The sequence below is a fragment of the Lepidochelys kempii genome, chromosome 1, assembly GCF_965140285.1.
Source record: "Lepidochelys kempii isolate rLepKem1 chromosome 1, rLepKem1.hap1, whole genome shotgun sequence".
NCBI lineage: Eukaryota > Metazoa > Chordata > Testudines > Cheloniidae > Lepidochelys > Lepidochelys kempii.
In genome coordinates this window covers 245845565-245872458 of record NC_136380.1, presented here as the reverse complement: position 1 = coordinate 245872458, position 26894 = coordinate 245845565, and the positions used below count along the sequence as shown (strand labels likewise).

Genomic DNA, 26894 nt, shown 5'->3' with positions numbered 1-26894 from the left:
ATGGCCAGTCTCTCTTCCTTTCCCCCCTTATCCCCAGTACATTCTCCTCCTGTCACAGACTGTGAAACACGGCCTGTCTTCCTTTGCCAACTTCTCTTCCTGCCCAAAGGACCCCATACCTTTATTATTCTAACCTCTCTTGCCCAGCTCTCATGCTGTCACCCCTTCTCTCACTCTTTTCAGCATCTCACTCTCATCAGTTTCCTTTCCCTCCCTATATAAACATACTTTTATCATCTTCTCCATCTTAAAATACTTGACCTTTCTCCTGCTCATACTATTACCCAACATCTCTTCTTCCCTTCATCTCCAGATACACTGACCATGCTGTCCACAACTGCTGTCTGGAGCTTCTTTCTTCCAATTCCATTCTTGGTTCTTCTCAAGTCTGGTTTCCACCCTCATAAAAGGCAACAGGACTTAGACTCTAAATATTTATGTCACTTTTGAAAATGGGACTTAGGCATTTTTTATAATTTTAAGCATATTTCAGGATGTATGGTTGCTCTTGCTTAAATCAAAGGGACTACACTATAACAAGTATCATACCTAAGGAAGACTGTGTATTCTTAGAATAGGCATACACTATCCTCATTTATATTTTATTGGTATTCTAACTCTAATAAACAAAGTTTTATGTAAGACAATTTTAGTATTGGCTCTTATTTTATAATAAGGGGCCTGATTCATTCCATTACCCTAGTGTTACTCCACTGACATCAGTGGATTTATATACCAGCATAAAATGGATGTAGTAGGCTGAAGAATCAAGCCTAAGGAATCCAAACTGTTCTCAGATAAAAGAAAAACAAAATGCAGGATTCTGATCAGCTTATTTAGCGCCAGAGGAAACCACCTAAACACACATCAAAGGCATGGGAATTAGAAGCCTATGTCCAAAATGAAATTTTCATTTCATATTCATTTGAGTCACAAAGAAAGACTAAAGACCAAAAGGGATGCCAAAGACTGGTGATTGAAAGACACCTGCAGTTTTGTAAATTTATTATTCATTTTGCACATTCCTACAGCTAATCTAAGGCCCATTAACACATGCAGAAAACGGGGCCACTTATGGTGCAGAGAGCAGGATTCTTGTACATGTCAGCCTGTTGTTCAGTCAGAAGTATTAAACCAGCAAGTAGAGTGGTAGGATGCAGATATTTGAATTGTATGGCCCTGAATCAAAATAGAGATAAGAGGTCTAAGTTAAGGACTCACAACTGAAAACTGTGTTTGTTATATAGAAGGGCCTATTCCAATATGTTATGACATGCAAGAAGTGTTTTTAAATAAATTGAGTAATAATAAAATACCAAATTTAGCAACCTTAAGACACAATGTTCAACTGTATGTAGTTATCTTACCAGAACATTCCGCATATTGAGGTTTCCACTGTTGAAAAACAGAAGGAATTTATGCAAAGCACAGTCCCAAATAATTTTTTTGCATAGCTCTTTTTCTGAGCACAGCTGCCTTTATTCATCCTAGCTATTCACTAGATCTGTCCAGGGAATTTCTTGGGAGATCAGACAATTCCAGGTACCTTTACCCAAACCTACATCCCATCTGTGTCATTATTTCATTCCTAAAACTCTCAGTCTATTGGGGCAAGGCAAACTCCAGGTCAAAAAGCTACCTTTATATCAAAATTTGTCTAATTCGTCACTACCTCTGTCTCTCCCATTTCTCTTTCCTCCCCCAAACTCTGATCCTTTTACCTCTATCAAACATGTTTAATAAATCTTAATTCTTTAAGTGACATTGTTTTCCTCCTCTGGTGCTACTCCTGACATTTCTTCTTGTTGGTGCTTTTTTTCCCACTCTATCCCTGACAGGATGACTCCCAAACCCAAATAAGCTTTCAAGAAAGCCACCAAACACCTCTGTTGTGAACACTAGTGTGAATACATATTTACTTAAGTATGGTCCACAGTTTCTTGTTTGGTGAACTTTCTTACAAACCAAAATTGGCTTAGGTAAACATTTAAAAAAAGAAAATTGAAGTGGTCTTGAGCAACATCAAAGTCAACTTGATTTTATTAAATGAATGTTTGTGAATACTTTTTTGCAACATTTTCCTTGCTCTATACTCCTCAATAAGGATACATACCTGATAATATTCAAAGTTGCTCTTTAAAGAGCCTGTGGAGTCCTGAAAATGAAAAAAAAAAACCTTTTTAAAAATACAAATATATCTCTGGCTGATAGAAAAATGTGGTCTTATTTGTGAATATTCTTTCCAGAATTCTCCAGGTCTGGTAGTCTTTACAATATGCATATTCTCATTTCTCCTGTTAACTGGAGGCAGACCAGGTATCTGGATGTAAGCCAGGCTTAGGACAACCCCCCCACAAAGAATACTCCAGAACTATAGTTTCCAAAACTGAAAAATACTAACTATATAAAAGTTACCAAGTCAACTCAAGCCATTTGCAATAGAGCCAAGGAAAGAAACATAAGTATTTCCTTGAAGGAAATGGTCCTCCATTTCAAGTTACTCAGCAAGTGAGTAATGGCCAGAAAAACTCTGGACACAATACAATGCTCCAAGGGAAGGCCAGACTGTCAAATATGGAAGGTTCAAGAAAGCACATTCACATGCATGATCAAATTTTCAGTTCTCTGTTTTCCTTGTGTCCAACAGTCTTTAAAGTGAGATGTAGAAAGCACTTGGAAAGTTTAGTAAGCTAGAGCAGCCACGGGACTTTTACTCTGCTGCAGCAGTGTGCACACAGGATGTCACACTGCACAGCAAAACTAGTGCGCTGCAGAGTCACACTCTAGCTTGCCACACAGTAATGTCATGTGTAAACAAGCCAGAAGTCTGCTCCTCTCAAGTCTCTGAAAGGAAGTTAAGTTGAATTTCTGCACATTCACTTTTAGGCCCAGGTTCTGGAACAGGTAATGGCATAACTATGGCATCTGATACCTGATGAGGAGTCCTTCCTTGAACTAGACAGTTGTACAGGGAAGGATTTTTTCTTAGATGTGCAGTGATGACTGTTAAAACCTTGCTAAAAGCCCTCAGTGCAGTCGATAGTTAGAAGGCCTACCACAAACCTTACATACCTCCTGTGCTATGGAATTATGAATCACAGAATCATAGAATATCAGGGTTGGAAGGGACGTCAGGGGGTCATCTAGTCCAACCCCCTGCTCAAAAGCAGGACCCATCCCCAATTAAATCATCCCAGCCAGGGCTTTGTCAAGCCTGACCTTAAAAACTTCTAAGGAAGGAGATTCCACCACCTCCCTAGGCAACGCATTCCAGTGTTTCACCACCCTCCTAGTGAAAAAGTTTTTCCTAATATTCAACCTAAACCTCCCCCACTGCAACTTGAGACCATTACTCCTTGTCCTGTCCTCTTCCACCACTGAGAATAGTCTAGAACCATCCTCTCTGGAACCACCTCTCAGGTAGTTGAAAGCAGCTATCAAATCCCCCCTCATTCTTCTCTTCCGCAGACTAAACAATCCCAGTTCCCTCAGCCTCTCCTCATAAGTCATGTGTTCCAGATCCCTAATCATTTTTGTTGCCCTTCGCTGGACTCTCTCCAATTTATCCACATCCTTCTTGTAGTGTGGGGCCCAAAACTGGACACAGTACTCCAGATGAGGCCTCACCAATGTCGAATAGAGGGGGATGATCACGTCCCTCGATCTGCTCGCTACACCCCTACTTATACATCCCAAAATGCCATTGGCCTTCTTGGAAACAAGGGCACACTGCTGACTCATATCCAGCTTCTCGTCCACTGTCACCCCTAGGTCCTTTTCCGCAGAACTGCTGCCTAGCCATTCGGTCCCTAGTCTGTAGCTGTGCATTGGGTTCTTCTGTCCTAAGTGCAGGACCCTGCACTTATCCTTATTGAACCTCATCAGATTTCTTTTGGCCCAATCCTCCAATTTGTCTAGGTCCCTCTGTATCCTATCCCTGCCCTCCAGCGTATCTACCACTCCTCCCAGTTTAGTATCATCCGCAAATTTGCTGAGAGTGCAATCCACACCATCCTCCAGATCATTTATGAAGATATTGAACAAAACCGGCCCCAGGACCGACCCCATATGGATATATGGAAGTACACATTTTGGAAATCAAGAGATGCAAACTAGTACCCTGGATACAGAGAGGGAATTATCCTGAACTTCAACTTGCATATGAATGTATTGAGCTTTCTTACGTCCCAGATGGGTCACCATCCTTCTTTCCTCTTTGGAATAAGGAAGTATTTGCTGTAGAATGCTTTTGCTGGTAATTTAAAGGTACCCCTTCTATTACTCCAAGAGAAAGAAGCGAGAGGACCTCCTGGTGTAATAGGTCCTCATGAGATGGGTCCCTGAAAAGGGCCAGGGAAGGTGGGATGGGAATAGGCACAGTGTGAAATTGGATAGACTATCCTGTTGTAATCATATCATGACCCATTGGTCTGGGGGTTATGGAGGACCAGGCATATCTGAAAAGAGGCAAATGGTTACAAAGGAAGGGTCGGTGGCTCTGGATCCAAAGGGGTAAGGTGCATGTCTTGAAAGTCTTATCAAAATGAATATTTTGGCTCCAATGCAGACTGTGATAAGTAGGCTTCAGAGGTACCCTATCTTCTCTTATGGTAATGCTACCACTGGAAGGCTCAGTCGATCTTTGGTGAAAGAAAGAAGGTGGAGCTGAGCTCTGTGGGGCATAAAACTGCTGCCTGATGGCTTTTTCCTTTAGGGGCAGGTTTATAGAACCCGAGAGAGCTAAGAGTCACGATAGAATATTTCACTGTATGATGGGCTCCACCTGTTTTAGAGGTGAACAACTCTGATCCTTGAAAGGACAAATCCTCTGCTGTAGACTGAACCTCCTGACAGTGGCCAGACCCCTACAGCCAAGATGCCACTCTCATCATGACTGCGGTGGCCATCAATTGTGAAGTGGTGTCTGCTGCATCCAAAGCAGCCTGAAGGATGGTTCTGGCAATCAGCTGTCCTTCATTTACGTTCTTTCCCTTGCATCTGGAGGCAATTTGCCCTGAATGCTGCAAATTTCTCATAGTTCAAATAATCATATCTGGCCACGAGGGCCTGATCATTTGCAATCCTAAAGTGTAAAGTAGCCAACTAATATGATTTATGGCCAAATAAATCCAGTGTTAAGTGATCATGTTCTTTTGGTGTAGTCTTATTTTGCAGATGTGACTTTTCATCAGCAGCTGTCACTACCAATGACCCAGCTGAAGAAAATTGTTGATGCCTGCGACCCAACGGAGCTGGGGATGAGGGGCTTGGGGTGTGGGAGGGGACTCTGGGTTTGTGGGGGGCTCAGAACTGGGGCAAGGGGTTGGGGTGCAGGAGTGGGTCAGGGCTCTGGGCTGGGGGTGCAGGTTCTGGAGTGGGGCTGGGAATGAGGAGTTTGGGGTACAGGAAAGGGCTCCGGGTTTGAGGGAGGGCTCAGGGCTGGGGGCAGGGGATTGGGGTGCAGGGTTACTTCCGGTGGCTCCCAGTCAGCAGTGTAGCCGGGGTGCAGAGGCAGGCTTCCCGCCTATCCTGGCACCACGGACCGCGCTGCACCCCAGAAGTAGCCAGCAGCAGGTCCGGAAGGTTTAGAGCAATTTCCTCTTCAATGCTCTAGGGGAGAGCTGCACCAAGGAAGTTGAAGCAGTTGACCTGCTCGGAGACAACTGTACGCAGGGTTGGGGTGGGGGGGCCCTGGCTGAGGTCAGAAGCCAGTCAGAGCAAACTCTCCATCATAAGCAGATGTAGTTTAAGTTTCCAGTTCATTCTGGCCTTCAATTTTAATTTCAGGCAGAAATTACACTTTTGGGAAACATATAACTCCCCAAGGCAATGGATGCTGATCAGTATAGCCTCTCAGCCCAAAAGCAACATTTAAACCCAGATAAACTGGGCATACCCTCCTAGGGCTTCAATTCCCCTGATGCGAAAAAACAAAGAAAAATAGATGGAGGAACAATGGTCCTTATCCTAAAAGTATAAGTAAAATCTTTTTGTTTACTTTTTTTTAAAAATTTAAACTATAAAAATTACTACAGCTAACTAACACAAAGGAAACTCTAAGAACTAATGTTAACTAACTATTAACAATGAAAGAAAAATACAGCTGAGGTAAACTCAACTCAGACGCTGTTGAGGCTCCATCTCAGGCCACAGCAATTGAGAAGGAACTGAGGACAGTTCGCTTGGGCACCTCTATATAGCGTCGGTGCAGGGCACAAGGCTGCAGGGGATGCATGTGTAGACCTAACGGACACTGCTACCTAAAATCTCTGATCTGGGGTGCAGGCACACCTACAGTGGAGCACCCATAGGGACACTACTCAGTGAAGAATCGCAGGATACATGCGCAGCGATAGCAGATGCTGCTGTCCAAAAGACTCTGAATTTGAGCACTCATGAACCTTTAATGGAATGATCATACAGATAGTCACTTGAAAGAGAACTCCTTGTGCTTCAATGATCCTAGGCCAGTGACCCATACTGATGGATCTGAAAATATACATGGTCTGACAGAGTGAATGTCAAAGTAGACAAAAGCATGGGAAGTGGAAGAAAGAAAGATGAGCTCAGCTAGGGAGGCTTTTGCTATCAATCCCTAAGATTAAACTGCAGGAGGCTGTACTTTCTCAATGGAGAGGGTCCTAGAATATAGTATTTACTGCCTTTTGGCTCCAGAAAAGTCTGGATTTAAAGGCTTTCAGGGCACAGTGAAAGCCATATTGTTTCAGGCATGCATTTGTATAATTATGAACGTTGAAGTATGTTGAAGGTGTTTTGTATAGTGAAGGTTCCTCTACTACATGATGCAGGCATGTATAGATGCTTAGGGTCTTTTAAATTGAGTACGTTGATTATAACCTGATTGAACACCAAATGAATGTATAAATAAATAATTAAAATAAGGTAATTGCATTACATTAGCTTACTTGTTGGTTTGATGACGATTGTGTTGATTCTTGTACAGAAACAATTTTCTTTATGCCCACAAACTGTATATAGTTCTGACATTCAGAGCAGGGAGGTTTCGTGCAATAAAGAACATCGTTCTCTTCTATTTTTTTTCTGGATCTGAAAAAGATAAAGTAGCAGCATTTATTCTCTGCAAAAGCAAAACAAGAGATCATGGTGAGGTGTCCCTCAAATAAATCCTAGGATTTTCCCTGAAGAACCTTATTTATTGTTAGTTCTCCCTGTCCCAGATTTCCCATCTCATTTTATTTCTGCCTTTGAGCTTCCCATCATTATACATACACATTTACACTTATTATTTACAACAGTAAAATATTTATGTCTTAACTGAAACCATTTCAATCTTGTTGGAGTATTCTGTCTTTTCTCTACAGAGAAAATGGCCATAAACTGGCTGCTAGGCCAGTTATAACTACCATCTTTCCCTCAACCGCTGGATGTATAGTCTTCTTGTACTCTCAGTGTGCTCTCAGCTGTGAATAAAAAGTAACTTCACTGAAAATGGAGTTGGAGCAATGTAGTCTAGTGGAAGGGAAGCCAGGAAATTTGGATTTTAGTCCTGGTCTTAACACTGCTTCCCTTTGTGGTCTTGGGTAAGTCACACAAACTCTATCTGTACCGGTTTCCCCATCTGTAAAATGAGGATAATATCTGCCTTCTTCACAGGAATGTTACGGATTAATTAATTAATGCCCCAAAATAATTTTAAACAGTTATATGCTAAGTATTATTAATGGTAATTACAAACTTCAGTGTTTCAGAGTAGCAGCCATGTTCGTCTGTATTCGCAAAAAGAAAAGGAGGACTTGTGGCACCTTAGAGACTAACCAATTTATTTGAGCATGAGCTTTCGTGAGCTACAGCTCACTTCATCTTCGTGTAAAACAGCTGGAGTTCACAATCAGGCTCATACTGCAGTACTGGGAATACTGTTATTTAATTTTTGCATATTTTAAAGGAATGTGAAAATGAAATGACAGTGAACATTTTCAACCTGGCCAGGGAATGCTGTAGGTTGGAGAGGAAAGAGCAGTCTGCTGGATTCAGGGGTACTAGCTAGAAGAAAGGTTTACTCACCTTGTGCAGTAACTGTGGCTCTTCAAGATGTGTGTCCCTATGGGTGGTCCACTTCAGGCACATATGCACCTTTCAAACCCTTGATCGCAGATTTTCTGTATGCAGTGTCCACTCAGACCGTGGAAGCATTCTATACAACCTTGTGCCACACTCAGAGGGTACAGAGGGCTGCATGGGTGAACTGCCCTCCGGTCCTTCTCTATCCCAACATGCAACAAGAACAGTCCAAAGCAGAGGGGAAGGAGGGCAGGTAGTGGAGCACCCATAGGGGGACACAGCTTGAAGAACCACAGTTACCGCACAAAGTGAGTAGCCTTTTCTTCTTCAAGTAGTGTCCCTATGGGTGCTCCATTTCAGGTGACTCCTGAGCAGTATTTTCACAGGGAGCTTCAGAATCAAGTCCAACACTGAAGACAACACAGCAGAACCAAGTTCTGCATCAGATCTGATGGCGTGGACCAAGGCGTAGTGTTTAGAAAAGGTGTTCACGGAAACCCATGTAGCAGCTCTGCACATCTGAGGCATTTGGATATTTTTGAGTCACACTGTGGAAATTGCTTGTGATCTGGTAGAGTATGCTGTAATCCTTTGAGGGAGCAAAACACCAGCTACACCATAATAAGCAGTAATACACCCAGAGATCCATCTCAACAGTGTCTGTGAAGAGATCATAGGTTCTTTTGATCCTTCCACAATGGAGACAAAGTGTCTCAGTGATTTCCAAAATTGCATGGTCCATCCAGATAAAGGGTCAATGCCTGTCTAACATATGCCTGTCTAACATACAAAGGGAAGTCTCTCACTGAGATTTATGTGGTTTAGGGAAAAATACCAGTAGATTAATAGACTGATTAAGATGAAAATCCAACAGCACCTACCTTTGGGTGTGGTTGCAGGGAGACCTTGTCCTTGAAAAATACTGTAAATGGGTCAAGGCTTCCATTTCTCCAGCTGACATGATAGCTTCTAGAAAGGCCATCTTCATAGATAAGTGAAGCAAGGAGCAGGTTGCCATAGGTTCAAACGGAGGTCTCAAAAGGTATCTAAGTACCAGGTTGAGATCCCAAGTCAGAATACAGATTCCCAGACCCTTAATAAATCTTAAGGACAGAGGATGTGCAAAAACAGAATACCCCTCTAATGGGGAATGAAAAGCTGATATTGCAGCAAGGAGAATCTTAATGGAACTAACTGATAAATCCGATTTTTTTTAAGTCGAGCAGATAATTCAAGATGGCTGAAAGCAGAGAAGATTCAGACACAAGGCAGTGCTGGTGACACCAGTGATTGAAGGTCTTCCATTTCTGAAGATAAACAATTCAAGTTGACTCCCCTCTACTGTTTAATAATACTTGTTGTACTCCTATTGAGCAGGTGGATTCTAATCCCATGAGCCATCTAGGAGCCATGGTTGGAGACGGAGGACCCCTAGGTTGGGGTGAAGCACATGACCTGCTTCCTGGGAGAGGAGATGAGGGACATTTGAAAGATTCAACGGTGGTTGGATACACAGGTGAAGCAGATAAGGATACCAAACTTGCCTGAGCCAGGTCAGTACTATAAAGATAACTCTGGTTTTGTCCTGCCTGATCTTCCTCCTCACTTTTAGAATTAGCGGTGTTGGAAAGAATGTGTAGAACAGGCCGTTTGTCCAAGGAAGGAGAAAGGCATCTCTCAAAGAGAGGGGAACTTCCTGTTGCTGTATGTGGCCAATAGGTTCACCTGTGGAAGTCTCCACCTCTAGAATATCCAATGAAGGGTCTGAGAGTCCAACTCCCATTTGTATTTCTGGGAGAAGCATCTGCTGAGCATATTGACTGTGACATTCTGGACTCCAGGAAGGTAAAAGGCTGAGATCTGAATCTGATGGGTTATACACCAGTTCTGTAACTTTATCGCTTCAGCGCACAGGGAGGGGGAATCTTTCAGCTCTATTTGTTGATATAGAACATATAAGCTACATAGTCCATCATCATACTCTTTGATTTGCCTTTGATGAGGGGTAGGCATTGAAGGCAGGCAATTCTGACTGCCCTGAGTTCCAACAAGTTGATATGAAGACCAGTTTCCTGAGGTGACCAGGTGCCCTGAGTTGTGACCTGCTTCCTGGGAGAGGAGGAAGTGCTCCCCACACTAACAGCGAGGCATCCATTCTCACAGTTACTGTTGGAGCTTGGATGCCCGTGCAGACACTGCGTGATCTTTCCAGTAATCCAGGGAGTTCTTCACCTTGAAAAGAACTGTAACCAGTTTGTCCAAGCTGTTACTGGCAGAGTAATAGGTCCTCCTGAACCAGCCCTTGATAGCAGCAAAGACATAGGCCTGGTCTCCACTACACAGTTTAGATTGACATTAGCTGCCTTACGTCAACCTAATTATGTCAGTGTATACACTTCAGCCTTGCTCCCACCAATGTAAGGGCTTGTCTACACTACCGCACGGGGTCAATCTAAGATACACAACTTCCACTACGTGAATTGTGTAGCCGAAGTCGATGTACTTAGATCTACTTACCGCCGTGTCTTCACTGTGGTAAGTTGACAGTTGACGCTCTCCCATTGACTCCGCTTGAGCTTCTCGTTCTGGTGGAGTCCTGGAGTTGACGGGAGAGTGCTTAGCAGTCAATGTATCGCGTCTAGACGCGATAAATCGACCCCCGCTGGATTGATTGCTGCCCGCCAATCCGGCGGGTAGTGTAGACAAACCCTAAGTGCCCTACTACACCGACATAATAACTCCACCTCCAAGAGAGGTGCGGTTATGTCGTTGTTGTTAGGGCGACACAGTGTCTGTGTAGATAGTAGGAGCTGTGAAATTGACAAGAAAGCTGGGCAGCTAGAGCCCAGCTGCCCTCTGCTCTCCTGGAGAGCTGGGCAGCTAGACCCCACTCCCAGCTGGGAACATTGGCTGTCTTGTCAATTTCGTGGCTCTGAGAAATTGACAAGGCTGCCCAGCTCCCAGCAGGGAGCGGAGGGGGGAGAAGCTGAGGCAGCTGGACCCTGCTCTCTGGGGACAAGAAGCTCCAGATAGCTTCCCCCTTGCTCCTGGCAGGGAATGGGGAGGTGAGAACCCCAGGGCAGCTTCCCCCCCCACAGTGGGGAAAGGGGAGGTGAGACGCTCTGGGCGGCTTCCCTCACTCCCAGCGGGGAACAGGGAGGCAAGAGAAGGCAACGCATCAGGAGCTTCTGGCAGGGAGCTGCCTGTTGAGCTGAGACACTTGGCTCTCATCTCCCCACACTGCCCCTCTTAGGTCAGTGAAAGTGGTCCTGGTGAGCACACACACCACCAACCCAAGGAGGGTAGTGTGGACATGCACCACTGCAGTAATTACTGTGGTGGTTGTAAGTCAACTTAACATAGGTCAACTTATGTTTCTAGTGTAGACATGCCCATATTCTTGCATGCTTGATCCTAAAGGTGCAAGCTGCCATATGACTCAGGAGCTCCTAACAGTTCCTTACAGTAGTATGGGGACTTCCTTGAATTGTCCCGACCAGATTCGACAAAGTTATGAATCTGTCTGTGAAAAGGGAGGCCCTGGCTGCCAATGAATCCCAATATGCCCCTATGAATTGTATTCTCTGTGCAGGGACTAACTTGGACTTCTTTAGGTATAGCTGGAGACCCAACTCCTGGAAGAGGAAAAGAGCTGTTTGGGTGGAAGTTAGTATTGCTTTGTAAGATCAGTCCTTGAGCAGCCAGTTGTCAAGCTACAAGAAAATTCAAGAAGATTAAAGTTGCTTCTCACTGAAGGTTAGCAGCCACTACCACTAAAACCTCTGAGAACACCCTTGAGGCCAAAGAGAGGCCAAAGGGAAGTACTCTGTATTGAAAAGGATCCTGGCCTATGGTGCACCACAGATATGTCCTATGTGCGGGATGTATTGCTATATGAAAATAGGCCTCCTGTAGGTTGAGGGCTGAAAACTAATCTCCTGCCTCTAGAGAAGGAATTATAGATGCCAGAGTCACCATCTGGAACTTCTGAGATTTTACAAATTTGTTCAGTTGTCTTAAATCTAAGGTCGCTCTCCACCTTCCATCCTTCTTTGGCACGAGAAAATACTTTGAGTAAAACTCTTTCCCCCTGTGAGGGGATGGATGGGACTGATTCTATTGCTCCTAATCAAAAGAGGGAGTGTACTTCTTCACTCAGTATTCTCTTATGAGAGGAGTCCCTGAAGAGGAACAGGGAAGGGGGGTTGGGTGAGACCTACAGTGGATGGTGTAGCCCAATGTTATAACCTCTCTGACCCACTTGCTTGTTGTAATATGCTGCCAAGCCTATTAGAAATGGGAAAGCAGTCTCCAAAAGTGGGAAGGTAGGCAAAAGGTTGCAGCTTGCAAACTAGAGCTGAGGGAGGAGTTGAGCCGTCAACTGAACTGTCAAAATTGCTGTTTTGATGATGACTGGGTGCTAGCTGAAGGTGGGACGCTCTTTTCTGCTGAAATCTGTCTTTTTCTTGCAGGTTCGGTAGTTATGTGAAAACCAGAGAACTGAGCTGGCACAATCTCTGGGCAGTTTGAGACCTGCTAAATCTCCTCTTGTTTGGAGGGGTGTATACACCCAGAGATCTCAACGTGGGCCTGGAGTCCTTCAGCATGTGCAATGACTCATCTGTAGTTCCTGAGAAAAGTTTCTGACCATCAAATGGGATGTCCTCAACTGTATTCTGAGCCTCTCTCAGGAATCCTGACAACTGGAGCCATGATGCCCTGTGCATGTCAGCGCCTATGGAGATGGATCTAGCAGCAGCGTCTGTGGCATCCAAGGATGCTTGGAGAGAGGTTCTGGGTAATAACTGACACTCCTCAATGATGGCCTGGACATGTTCTCTATGCTCCTGTGGAAGATGTTTAATAAAGGATGTGAACTTGTAATTCGTATAGTCACAGTTGGCTATGATCGCCTGATAATTTGTGATCCAAAATTGGAGGGTTGCGGATCATTAGGCCTTCCATCCAAAAAGGTTTAACCTTTTATGGCCCTTGTTATGAGAAGTAGATCTGGAATAATGCTGTCTACTTTGCTCATTTACAGCATCCACCATCAGGAAATAGGGTTGGGATAGGAAAACTAAAATTCTGAGTCCCTGAGAGGGAAGATAATATTTCTTATCCACCCATTTACAAGTTGATGATTTGGTGGCAGGAGTTTGCTACACAGTCTTTGCTGGATGCAGGAGCACTTCATTAACGTGTAGCGCAACCCAAGTGGATGTCACCGACTGCAAAATGTCCAGGAGCTTGTAATGTGAGCCTTTAATCTCCTCAAGAGATGTCTGGAGGGTGTCTGCCACCCCCTTCACAAGGTCTTGGAATTGACAAAAATCATTGGCTATCAATGGTGTGCAGGCATTACTGCCTCCTCCAGAGATGCAGACAAAATAGAGGCTTAAGGAACCTCTCTGTCTGCCCTAACTTCCTGTTCCTCAAAGGTCTCCTTACGTTGGGGGTTTGGTGCTGGAGACTATGTGACCCTAATTTCCTGGTGCAGTGGAGCTGGAGATCTGGCAAATTGCAGCTAATGTGCTGCCCAAGGATCCCAGTATGCCACTGGGGAGGCCCATGCTGGAGAGCAGGTGATACCCAAGACTGAGCCCACTATCCCTAACGTCAAAGCATGGGTTTCTTTAGTGATGTGAAATGGAACCCCACGCTGATAAGGAGGCAACTGATTGAATGTCTCTTTCATCCTCCTCATTGTCCTCCAAAGGGGGGGGCCCAGTAGAAAAGGGTGGAGAATCCTGCAGTACCAGGAAGCACCAGTAATGTGGAGATTGGGGTCTCAGTACTGAGAGTTGTTCGGTACCCATAAGCAATGGAGACTCTGACTCATCAAACACTTACAAGTCCCTGGAGTAATGGCATTCCTGTGGTACTGACTGGGTTAGCAATGATACAGCAGTTGACTAGGCAGTATCATTGGTTTGGAACCCACAGGTGTCGGGGCTGAAGGTATATGCTTTGATGTTGTCAGTACCAATGTGGAAAGGCACCACTGGTAAGTCTGAAATAGATGGTCCCAATCTTGAGGCGGATGGTACCGGGGTTCTGCCAGTGCCATGTTTCTCCAAAGTGTTCCACAATCTGATACCGGAAGAAGTCTTTAGCCTCCATGGGACTGAGTCAAAGGTTAAAGCCTCTGACACTGTAAAACCTGGCAGGAGATTGGGACTTCTTGAGAGCTGCTCCTTGTGATGAGAGACTGAGTGCCTCTTCTTCAGTGCATTCCTTGAGTCCTCTGAGCTCCTCCCCTTCTTAGACAAGACCTTAGCCAAAGTCAAAAGGATACTGGATCCGTCTGGAGATAAATGTGTGGGACGGGAGTATCCTGACCTAATTCAAAGGGACTGCTCCATCAGCAGCCGCTTCAGTTTGGTCTCCTGATTCTTCCAAGCTCTAGATTTTAGAACCAGGCAAAAGTTACACTTTTGGGAGATGTGAGTTCTGGGCACCACATTTCAGAAAAGATGTGGACAAATTGGAGAAAGTCCAGAGAAGAGCAATAAAAAGGATTAAAGGTCTAGAAAACATGACCTAAGAAGGAAGATTGAAAAAATTGGGTTTGTATAGTCTGGAGAAGAGAAGACTGAGAGGGGACATGTAACAGTGTTCAAGTACATAAAAGGCTATTATAAGAAGGAGGGAGAAAAATTATTCTCCTTAATCCCTGAGGATAGAACAAGAAGAAATGGGCTTAAATTGCAGCAAGAGCAGTTTAGGTTGGACATGAGGAAAAACTTCCTGTCAGGGTGGTTAAGGACTGGAATAAATTGCCTAGGGAGGTTGTGGAATCTCCATCATGGGAGATGTTTAAAAGCAGGTTAGACAAACAACTGTCAGGGATGGTCTAGATAATACTTAGTCCTGCCATGAGTGCAGGGGACTGGACTAGATGACCTCTTGAGGTCCCCTTCCAGTCCTACGATTCTCTGTCTATAGTGTTGGAATCTCCTAAACTACAGATACATGTAGAGTGGCTGTCGCTGATCTCGATAGCCTCCCGATGAGAGAGGCAGAGTTTGAAACATGGGGAGCCAAGCATGCCCAGTCAGGCCAAATAATCTCCCCAGAAAAAGTGGGAGAGAAAAAGGAGGAGAGGAAAAACTGAAACCTCTCACAACTATCTAACTACTTCCATACTAGCAACAACTAATACTAATTGGAAACACTAAACTAACTAAATAACTACAAAACACGCTGAGGCACACATGAGGCAGACATACTAGAGCTCCTTCTCAAGCCAAGGTGATAGAGAAGGAACTGAGGGTGGTTCACCCACGCAGCCCTATATACCTTTGCAGCATAGCACAAGATTGTATAGAGTGTACGCATGGGCTGAACGGACACTCCTAACGGAAAATTACCTATCAAGAGCAGGAGTGGCACATGCACACCTGAAGTGGAACACCTATAGAGACGCTACTCAAAGAAGAAGTGTCTGTTTTGAAGGGCAGGAGAGTTCTGGAATTCTAGTGTATCTGAACCTCAGCTAGCCTTAATCTGCTCCGAACACAGCTGCCTGCCTATTGCTAAGGCAGCAGCAATGCCAGCCAAAGCATCTTCTCTCCTTCTTCTCCAGTACCACAGTTAAGTGCCTGCACAGGGAATAGTGCCATTTGCTTGTTGCTAAGCAATGGAAGCAGAGCATTTTCATCCCAAAATGGCCAGTCTCTGCTATCAACAAAGTCGATAGTACCAGTGCTGCCCTCATCAGCTCCCCACACATACAGATGTAAATAATTCACCAGCCACTACCATTGTCACCAGAATCCTCAAGTCAATCCACCTCCCACTACTATTGCTGTTCTAAGGATCAGCTGATGCTGCCAGGTAAATCTTTCAAAAGGTGTTTGGAGCTTCATGTTGTGGGGAGGAGGTAGGCATGTTGGGTAACTATTCCTGAAGAGTGGAACAGTGTTATGGTGAAAAATTTGTGAAAAAGCCTTTGTTAAAATTTTGACAGCATATTACTGTGCCCAGAAGTGTAGAATATTAGTAGTCCTAGGGGGAGATAAATTACTGGGCAGATATCAGGTGAGGTGATCAAAGGTGCATGCTGAATGCAATTTATATCACGGCTCCACAATTAATCACATGGATATTACAACTGCATTGATATATAGTATCATAAGGAATTTATGTAAAACCACTGAATTATTTTTAAACAAATAATAATACAATAATAATAAATAAAATAATAATAATAACCTGAATAGTAGAGCATTTGCTTCAGCATGGATAAGGACTGGTCCTTTTGCTGTTCCTGACTCTTTTTTGATGTTTCTACCTGCACAAGGCAGGTTTGCAAATATTGCACCAATAGGATATCCATTATAACCTGCCCCAAACTAAGAAAAATAATCAGTAGACCCTAACAGAGCTGTAAGATAACAAGAATGATTAAAAAAAAAGAAAGACACATATCTCTGTAGTTTAAATAAAGATAAATACAAATACATGAAATTGCCTTTTTTTTAGACACACACAATTTCCATTTTGAGAAAAGTTTGTAATATACAATAGTTACATCACTTTTACTTCTCAGGTATTTTTCTACTCAAATACTCAGTCACTGTCTAGTATCAAGACCAATTATTTCTTACATATATACAACAGTCTGAGAGCCCTATAATGAATGCAATATACACTATTTTGTATATTGTTATATACTGCTTCCCAAAGTTTTGAGGCAATTTTTCCAATTTACCAGATTAAAATATCTCAACTACACCAGCAAATAACCTTCTCACTCTCACTATCCCATTCAAAACCACTAGCTACTATACATACTTTTTTCCTGCACCCAATGACCTCAAAATTCCTCCACCACCATAATATCTTTCCCTCCCTACCTTAATAATATAGTTAGGGCCAGCTTCTTTGCTGGGCCATGGTGAATCACTTGCCTGGATTTCAATATCATTATTGTTACTGTGTTTATAGTTAAGTGATTAGGAGCTAGCCTTCTGAGGGAAAGGAGGCTGTAAGTGAAATCCAGAATATCAGAGGAAGGAGGTGCCAGGAATTGTTAGCTGCAATTTCACAAAAAGAAGATGTGTTTCTTTAAATGAACTGTACGTGGTGTTCTAGAAACTTTAGGTGTTTTAATAAGAATTTTTAGGTTTTCAAAGAGGTGAGAAAGGTTCAAGGCCAGATTCTGATTCAGTTATCTTGATGTAAAATTAAATCTAGTGTAACTAAGATTAGATTAAAATCTCATCTTCAAGGCCCAATACTAGGGTATGCATTATCACTGTGTTACAGAAGTGGTTGAGAGTGCAGCCAAAAAGCCCTGTGCTCCTATGGGGTACTGTGCCTTATACACTTTACTAAGGGCTAAATACTGAAGGCATTATCTAGTTGTAAGGTAGATACATTAATGTAGCAACGAGCAGCCAGGTAACAGTGGCAAAAGCTGGAAGTACCAGTACTAGTATACTCATTAGTTAATGCACTGGAGAGAGTGAACATTAAAGGAAGTTCATGGAGCATTTGCCATACTTACAAAATATCCATTCTGATTGTATAATATGCAACCCACACCTCGATCTGGATCATCTTTTATAAGAAAAAGAGCATTTTATATCACTTTAGTGGTTAGATTTTAAATATTATATTGTGGCTTAAGGTGTCACACTTTAGAATATTGGAACAGAATGTATACGTAGACTGATCTGTCTAAACTATCACAAGTTCCCCTACAGAGCATACACTATATTAATACATTATCTAGATAGCAACATATACACTGTTATTATGGAAAGGCATTATTATAATCAGATACAAAGAAAAGCATATTTCATCACAACACAACAACCCAATGTAAAGTTTTTCCTTGATTAGTAATCTCAAAATATAAACACAATACAAAACACTGAAAATGGAACATAAAATGTTTTATGTACACATTAATTGGGTATGGTGATGAACTCCAAATGCAAGGCCACTTACATACATAGCTTTACCATAAACAAACAATTTTACACACTTTTCCTGGTAAACTACAAATGCAAAAGAAGAATGAGCAATTATAAGTAAAAAGAAAAGGAGTACTTGTGGCACCTTAGAGACTGACCAATTTATTTGAGCATGAGCTTTCGTGAGCTACAGCTCACTCAAGTGAGCTGTAGCTCACGAAAGCTCATGCTCAAATAAATTGGTCAGTCTCTAAGGTGCCACAAGTACTCCTTTTCTTTTTACGAATACAGACTAACACGGCTGTTACTCTGAAACCTGCAATTATAAGTACTTTACCAAAAAATGTGTCTGTGGATAAATATATTAACTGATCATTTTCGTTTGACATTATCACAAGAAAATGCTCAGAGGCCAAAATAATGAAAATAAAAAATATCTAAATATAAAAATTCATACATACACACAATCCAGAGAGTCAGAATTATGGGTGCTGTGTTGTGATGAAATGTGCACTTCTTTGTACTTGATAAAAAAACTTTTATGTTTATTAGGTGGACATTATAAGATTTACTATCATTTCCTTGCTTTTAATTGCTTAGGTTTTATAAATGATATTAGATAAGGACGTGGTTGTCACTTAGTAATCTTCATTGTTTTTAAACAAAGCTTTTTGGGTTTGAAATATGATAGTGTGATTCAAAATAAATTGTTGCAATTTCACTTGCACTCAGTGGTGAGCTGGAGCCGGTGCCAGTTTGCTAGAACCGGTTGTTAAATTTAGAAGCCCTTTTAGAACCAGTTGTTCCGTGAGGGACAACCGGTTCTAAAAGGGCTTCTAAATTTAACAACTGGCCAAAAGTGGCGCCTTAGGCGCCGACTCCGCGGGTGCTCCAGGGCTGGAGCACCCAAGGGAAATATTTGTGGGTGCAGAGCACCCACCGGCAGCTCCCTGCCCCACCCCCGGCCCCAGCTCACCTCTGCTCCGCCTCTGCTTCCTCCCCTGAACACTCCACCCTGCTCTGCTTCTCCGCCCCCGCCAGGCTTCCCGCAAATCAGCTGTTCACGCGGGAAGCCGGGGCGGGCTGAGAAGTTGGCAGCTTCACGCTCAGGCCCAGGGAGGCGGAGAGGAGGTGAACTGAGGCGGGGGGGGGTGAGGAGGGCTGCCCGCACCGCAGCAAGTAACCCGGGGGGGGGGGGCCGCAGGGGAACCGCTCCCTGCCCCAGCTCACCTCCGCCACCCTCAGCCTGAGCGCAAAGCCACCACCTGCTTCTCAGCCCTCCCAGGCTTCCTGCCAAACAGCTAATTCACGGGAAGCGGGCGGGGGCGCGGAGAAGCAGAGCGGGGTGGTGCATTCAGAGGCAGAGGTGGCACGGAGGTGAGGTGAGCTGGGGCCGGGCCCAGGGTGGGGAGCTGCCGGTGGGTACTCTGGGCCCACCAAATTTTCCCCATGGGTGCTCCTTTTGATGTGATCAGTGCGGGGAGCGGCCGCTCCCCCGGCTTTCCCACTAGCTACACTCCCGCACCCCTAGGAGCAAGAGGGACCTGCTAGATGCTTCCTGGGAGCTGCCCCAGGTAAGCACCACCAGGACTCCCCACCTCACCCCCACGGCAGGTCCCTCTGGCTCTTAGGGGTGGGTGGGCACCCACTACAGTGGCCCACGAGACCCTCCTGCCCGGTTCTGGGGGCAGTCAGGGGACAGGGGAAGTGGGTGGATGGGGCAGGGGTCCTTGGAGGGGGAGCGTCAAGGAATGCGGGGGGTTGGATGGGGCAGGAGTCCCAGGGGGCAGGGGTGGGTAACAACCCCTCATAGGGTGAGGAGGGAACCAGTTGTTAAGATTTTTGGCAGCTCATCACTGCTTGTACTGATCTGAGTTTAAATCTACTTTGACTCAAATGTAGTACTGGATATGATTTCAATAAACATATCTACTTATTTAAATGAAAAATTATTTATTTAGCTCCTGGGTGAGGAAAGCATGCCAATTCCTTTGTTATCAGCATGAGTTATGAAATATTTGGCTTAGCTCTAACTAAATTTATTAGGAAAAAATACGTTTTCATATTTGTTTGCTATTTTTTCTATATTTTCAGTATACTTACCAGATCTTGCTGCTAAAAGATAACAAAGCTGCAATGCATGTGTGTGCATTTTTTCCACTTCAATCTTTTCTTTTTTTTCAAATTCTCCATGGGGACAATGCAGTAAACTATCAAGGCAACACAATGCATTCTTCATCTGCTCTGCACATATCCTTATATGGCCTTGCATATTAAGCAATGAACTATTTTTTTCCATGTCTTTAGGGACAGCCTCAGCATAATGGGAACTGCATTCTGTGCACTTGTATATTTTGATTCTAGATGAAATCTTAAATACAGTGTCAGAGTCTGTGATTGGTAGAAAAACACTGCTACTTATATTACTTCTGAGAAACATTTGGTCAACTTGCTTGAGATCTTCCTGAACTGCTGAATCTTCCCCTTTTATTTCTGGAGACATTGGCCAGTAATAGACTGAAGAAACTGATCCTAAAGATGAAAATTTAGACTGATTTGTAGTACAATTCAACCAGACAGGATCATTAATGCCTACATTTCTTGATAACAATGGTGGGCCTAATTCTCTATTGCAGTGCAGCCAGTGTGTGAAATGCTGTTGGTGCATTCTAGTGAAGAAAAACTAATGTAGCTGGCCACAGAGAATATCCACACCCCAGTACAGAGGGCTCCTTGGATGCTGTAGAATCACTGTAACAGCTACTATCCCACCCGTCATACCTGAGGCCAGTAGAGAGAGCATGGCTGAGAAAAGGAGCCAGAGCCAGGTTAGCCTTACACCCAGCTATTCTAACTTTTGCTAGGGGCTGGTCTGGTGCCCAGACAGCTCAGTAGTGGGAGGGCATAAAAGCAAGCTTTGCACCATCAACTTGAGCTGTAGCATGTGGCCCTTGGGGACAGGGGAGCCGAAAACTGAGTGTTATATACTTTTGGACCTGCTTCATAAGTGGATCCTGACACAAACTCACACTACATGACTTGAGAACTACAATTTATGACCCTAGCCTGCAAATCCTTTCCAGGCAAATAGTTTCACTGATTTCAAAGGGACTACTTACATGAATAAAGGACCACTTGTGAGAGTCAGGATTTGCAGGACAGAGTTCCATAAGATAACATGATTTTTTCATACCCGATATTCAGTACGGGCTTATTTCTGATCTCCTTACCCAAAAAAAAAAAAAAAAAAGAAAAAGAAAAAGAAAAAAACCTCCCATTGACTTCAAGGGTTGGTCAGTTTATTATTTACCTTGAATGAGAAATGTAGTACAGATGGAGCAGGGTTTCCTGGACAAATACACAGTGCAGTTACTCAAAGAACAGGGAACGTTCAGCATGACATGTTGCACAGCATGTAAGTTTTCTCTGGAGCAGCTCATTGCTACCACTTTGTGTATTTTGTCTGACTCACACACAACAATCCCAGTTTTATTGAACTGAAAGAAAACATTGTGACTTACTATTTGTCTGCAAATTTTATTTTACAAACACCTACGTTTTAAAAAGCAGCTTCAATGTATTACAGATTTGGCCACACTGTATATAAGTACATTGATTCTTGAGTCCTAATAACCTTTGGCTCTTAATTTGTCTTTCTGCTTTATCAGCCCTATGCATATTTATTTACTTGTTCATTATTCTTATTAATTCACTATCTTTATATGCGTATGCTGTTTCTGAATGGACCCAATCAGTCTCCCTTTGAAGTCACTGATGAAACTCCAAGTGACCTTAAGCAAGCAAAATCAACCCATAGTTTTCTAAAACACCCTCAAGTGAAATTTATGAGCAAGAAAAAGGAACCGTGACTTTGTGAGGGGTCTAAATCATTTCTATCAGGATCTTTTGTCAGCATTACATTAGCTGTGATGGATACAGTAAGGCAGAGAAACATCAGTGCTACTGATTAGATTGCAAGCTTTTTGGATGAGAAACTATGTCCACGTATAAGGGAGCTAGATAGGTTAATCAATGGCTATCTTCCATGAATCTATCAGCCAGGATGGGCAGGAATGGTGTCCCTATCCTCTGTTTGCCACAAACTGGGGGTGGGTGACAGGGCATGGATCACTTGATGATAACCTGTCTGTTCATTCCCTTTTGGGCACCTGCCATTGGCCACTGTCAGAGGACAGGATACTGGGCTTGATGGACCTTTGGTCTGACCCAGTAAGGCCATTCTTATGTTCTTATGTTTATACAGTGCCCAGCACAATAAAGACCTAATCCTTCTGGGTGGCTTTGGATTCAAATAATAGATGATATTATCTGACAAAGCATTCTTATGAAGTTAGTGTATAACTTAAGCTCAAAGATCTTCTCTGTGGAGGCAGTAACTGGAATAATCTACACTAGGGGGTTTCACATGTTATTCAATTATCTTAAAGAACAGTAGTTAATCTGGCCCATTATGCACAGGAAGGATGGAAAGTGATCAATAATATTTAATACATAAAATGTTTTACATTTTAAAATCTCTATACAGTATGAACAAATCTCCAAAGCACCCCGGCAAGTAAGCTTTACGATCCCCATTTAACAGATAGGAAAACTAAAACAGAAGACTTGTATACACTAGCCTTTTCCAGAAATCTCCTACCACTGTACTACCTACCATTAGGTATGTTAAGCATTATGGTATATTGATATGATATAGTGCCTGTGAATGATCACATCTCAGCTGTTATCTAATTAGGGAACTGAGCTCTTTATGTAACTGTTCATCTGCTTGCCGACTGAAAACTAAATGGTATTGATTACTGTTGGTACCTATTAATTGATATTATCAGTGATTTTAAAGATTCATCCCCTTTTACTGGAAAGAAACACCTCTTTGCAGTGACATCTCTCTCATTGCATACCTTTTCAGATGGATTAACACACATTGGAGATTTCTCCATATGAAGGGCTAGAAACATACACATGTCTTTTTTATTTCCTAAACGTGTGGCAATCTTGTAACCTACATAGTTTCAAAGAAAGAAAAAGACATATTCAATAGACATATTCAAAAAGAGCCCCAATCTATGTTGTTAAAAACATTGTCAACTGTTGTAATGCAGGTAATTTACTGAGCATCTATCATGAAAAAAAACATTTGGGGTGAAAACTTGGCACCACTGAAGTAAATGGGGCTAAAATTTAACCTTTGGGCACCTTTTAACTATGAGGACAGTTAATCTCTGGAACAGGCTTCTGTGACGCTGGCAGACCGGTGCCAGCTCTTGCCAAGGCCCCTAGACATCACTGAACACTGACAAATGCATAGCTGGAAACCAGTCTGACTCACCTGTGTGTTACCATTGTTACAAGAGATGTTAAAGTTATAAGAACGTATTTAGTGGAATGCTTGTGAGTTGCTGCGTGCATTAATCTCAATCTCAATCTTGTTAATATCTGTGTCCCTTGTTATAAGGTAATATGGAAGTGTTTGCTTTGTACTACGAAAGTGTTTGCTATGAAACTGAAAACCCCCACAGTCAGGAGAGAAGAATTACCAAGCGTGCAATACTAGTTCACCGGAAGAGGTGTCATTTCCTCTCCAACAAAACAAGGCCTATAGACACCAGACAAATTGTGGAACACCAATGGATGAATGACTTTGTTGATTGCTTCACCACACCCAGGAAGCGGATACATGCACAAACCCTCCTCCCATCACAGCTTGAATGCTGGGGTAAGGGAATAAAAATCTCTGTTAAGGAGAAATTGTTATCACTATGCTGCTTGGAATTTGGAGAGGGCAGTAATTCTAATAAACAAGGGATTCCCCCAGCTGCGTAGCTTGGGTTAGTCCTAAAGGACATATTAAGCTTGCACATTACAGCAACTACTATTATATTTTGAAACCGAAGACAGTAACTCATTTGTGTATGTATGTTTAACTGCTTTAACCTTGTAGACCAGTGTTTCTCAAACTGGGGCCCACAGACCTCTGGGGGGTCCCCGAGGGTACCCCAGGAAGTCTGCAGGCCCCGCTGATCAACTCAACTCCTCCCCCTCCCTCCCAGTGCCTCCTGCATGCTAAAAGTCTGGTGGCACAGCAGGGCTAAGGCAGGCTTCCTACCTGTCCTGGCTCCGCACCAGTCCTGGAAGAAGCTGACACGTCTCTGGGGTGGAAGAGGAGGAGGGGGTCTCCGTGCACTGTCCCCATCCCAAGCACTGACTTCCTAGCTCCCACTGGCTGGGAACTATGGCCAATGGGAGCTGCAGAGGCAGTGTCTGCTGACAGGGGCAGCGCACGGAGACCCCCTGGCTTCCCCGCCTAGGAACCGCTGCCAGACGGATATGCAGGTTGCTTTTGGGGCTGCCCAAGGTAAGTACTGCCTGGCCGGAGCCCGCACCCTGTACCCAAACTCCCTCCCAGAGCCCATACCACCACCCCCCCACACCCAAACTTCCTCCCAGAGCCTAGAGCCCACATCCCCTCTGTGAAGTTATCTGATTAAAATATAACCATGTAGATTATTGTTGCTACCACTGTTATATAATTGCAACAAATATTGTACAAAGGTTGTCAAGTAAGGTGTCTATGGAAAGGTTATGATTTGCTGAATATGATTTTGCTATTTGTATGCATGTACCATTATTGTATTTAAAGTTATGAGTATTGGCTTTATATCTGGATTTCAAATATGCTTGCTCCTGTGGCAATGCCCACAAGGTATTTAGCCTGTACATCTTGAAGAGACTATTCAAGTTAAGTGGCCCATCAAAATAACACTTAGCTCACAATGGAAGACGCATATTTACTCTTAACAGAATTTCCTACTATGACTAAGCGAAATCATGCCTAGACATGTGACTTGCTCATGTGACTCCAAACTCCATCTTTTACCTGTAATTCTCCACTAGCTGGCCTGATGTCTTTGTTTGAAACAATGGATTTCCCTCCACATGGCAGAAGCTATAAAAGGTGCTGGAAACATCTCAATTTTGCCTCTTTCCTACTCAAACCTATGGCCTATGAATTTATACTAATGGGAGCATTCTAACCAAGGGGCTGAGGCCCTTCCAATGATTTGGAAGCAACCAGAGACTTAACAAGTCCACAGTTTATTCCATCACTGCTACAAGCCTGAACCAAGGACTTTGCAATTGCTGTATGTATTTGATTCCTTTAACCAATTTTAACTCTTACCTTTCTTTCTTTTTATAAATAAACCTTTAGATTTTAGATACTAAATGATTAGCAACAGCTTGATTATTGGGTTATATCTGAGTGATATATTGACCTGGGTACGTGGCTGGTCCTTTAGGATCAGAAGAACACTTTGTTTGATGAAACTGGTTTTAAAGAACCACGCATCTTTAAGTCTATTGTCTGGATATTGAATCCAGGACTGGAATGCCTAAAAAACTGCTTTTCTGACGTATTAGTCAGTGTGGTGAAACAGAAGTTTACTTGTGTTGCTGATTTGGTATATCAGATACATCTCAAAACTGGTGGTTTGGGATGTATCTGCCATATTTCTCAGCAGTTTGTCCTGAATTTGGTATTCTCAGTTGTGATCCACGAAGGCATGCTGATACCCTCCCATACCCCAACTCCCTCCCAGAGCCCACACCCCCTCCTCCACTCCAACCCCCTGCCTGGTGAAAGTGAGTGAGAGTGGGGGAGAGCCAATGATGGAGAGAGGGGGTATGGAGTGAGAGCGGGCGGGGCCTTGGCGAAGGGGGCAGGGCTGAGCAGGGGGAGGGCTTGGGGGTGCCCAAAATTTTTTAAATCAAAATGGGGGTCCTCAGGTTGCTAAAGTTCGAGAACCGCTGTGGTAGATAACACTCATTTCTTTTCTTAGTTAATAAATCTTTAGTTAGTTTATTACAGGATTAGCTACAAGCTTGCCTTTGGTGAGAGATCTAGGTGCAACTGACCTGGGGTAAGTGACAGGTCCTTTGGAACTGAGAGTAACCTGAATTTTGTTGTGCTTTCTGGTGTATGGGAGCATCTATCACAAAGGCAGGCTTGCCTGGGTGAAAAGATAGACCAGAGTGCCCAAGGGGACTATCTGTGACTCCATGTTAACATTGAATCATAGAACCATAGAGTTAGAAGGGACCACAAAGGGTCAGTCCAGTGGCTCTCAACCTTTCCAAACTACTGTACCCTTTCAGGAGTCTGATTTGTCTTGCATACCCCAAGTTTCACCTCACTTAAAAACTACTTGCCTTATGAAATCAAAAATAAAAATACAAAGGTGTCACAGCTCACTATTACTGAAAAATTGCTTACTTTCTTATTTTAACATATAATTATAAAATGAATTGCAATATATTGTGCTTACATTTCAATGTATAGTATATAGAGCAATACAAACAATAATTGTCTGTATGAAATTTTACTTTGTGCTGACTTCGCTAGTCCTTTTTATGTAGCCTGTTGTAAAACTAGGCAAATATCCAGATGAGTTGATGTGCCCTCTGGAAGACCTCTGCGTACCCCAGGGGTAAACGTATCCCTGGTTGAAAACCACTGATCTAGTCTTACCATGTTAGGGCTATTATAGTGCTTGTGGAGTTCACACTTGTTACTTGGTTTGTGAAATCTAAGTATAGAACATACAACCAATTTGGGGATTGTAGGCCTGCTTCTTGACAGTCTTCCCTGAGGTTGGCACCCATGTTCATGAACCACTCCGGGTAGCCTGAGAATTTCTAAGGAAGGCTGTGTAATCCACTATTGGAGGTTTTTAAGAACAGGCTGGACACAACTCCTCTCAGGGATGGTCTAGGTTTATTTGGTCCTGCCTCAGCACAGGAAGCTGGACTTGCTGACCCTTCCAGGTTTTTTGTTTTGTTTTGTTTTGGAGTTCTTTGGTTTTACAGATGTATGCAAAAAACAAACACACAGCATAAACAAAGCCT

At 43.3% G+C, this 26894-nt stretch overlaps 1 protein-coding gene across 9 annotated transcripts in view; it reads right to left on the bottom strand.

Moving 5' to 3' along the window:
* The window catches only part of LOC140902160 (uncharacterized), a 74878-nt gene that overhangs the window by 41721 nt on the left and 6263 nt on the right, over nucleotides 1-26894 (bottom strand). For all 9 annotated transcript variants that reach the window (XM_073321922.2, XM_073321969.2, XM_073321950.2 and 6 more), the window contains exons 3-10: nucleotides 22892-22992; nucleotides 21280-21466; nucleotides 20073-20501; nucleotides 17558-17610; nucleotides 16261-16400; nucleotides 6927-7068; nucleotides 2114-2155; nucleotides 1368-1395 (exon numbers count right to left, since the gene is read on the bottom strand). In XM_073321922.2, coding sequence (XP_073178023.2) covers nucleotides 1368-1395; nucleotides 2114-2155; nucleotides 6927-7068; nucleotides 16261-16400; nucleotides 17558-17610; nucleotides 20073-20501; nucleotides 21280-21466; nucleotides 22892-22992 — 1122 coding nt within the window. The remainder of the gene's footprint in view (nucleotides 1-1367; nucleotides 1396-2113; nucleotides 2156-6926; nucleotides 7069-16260; nucleotides 16401-17557; nucleotides 17611-20072; nucleotides 20502-21279; nucleotides 21467-22891; nucleotides 22993-26894) is intronic.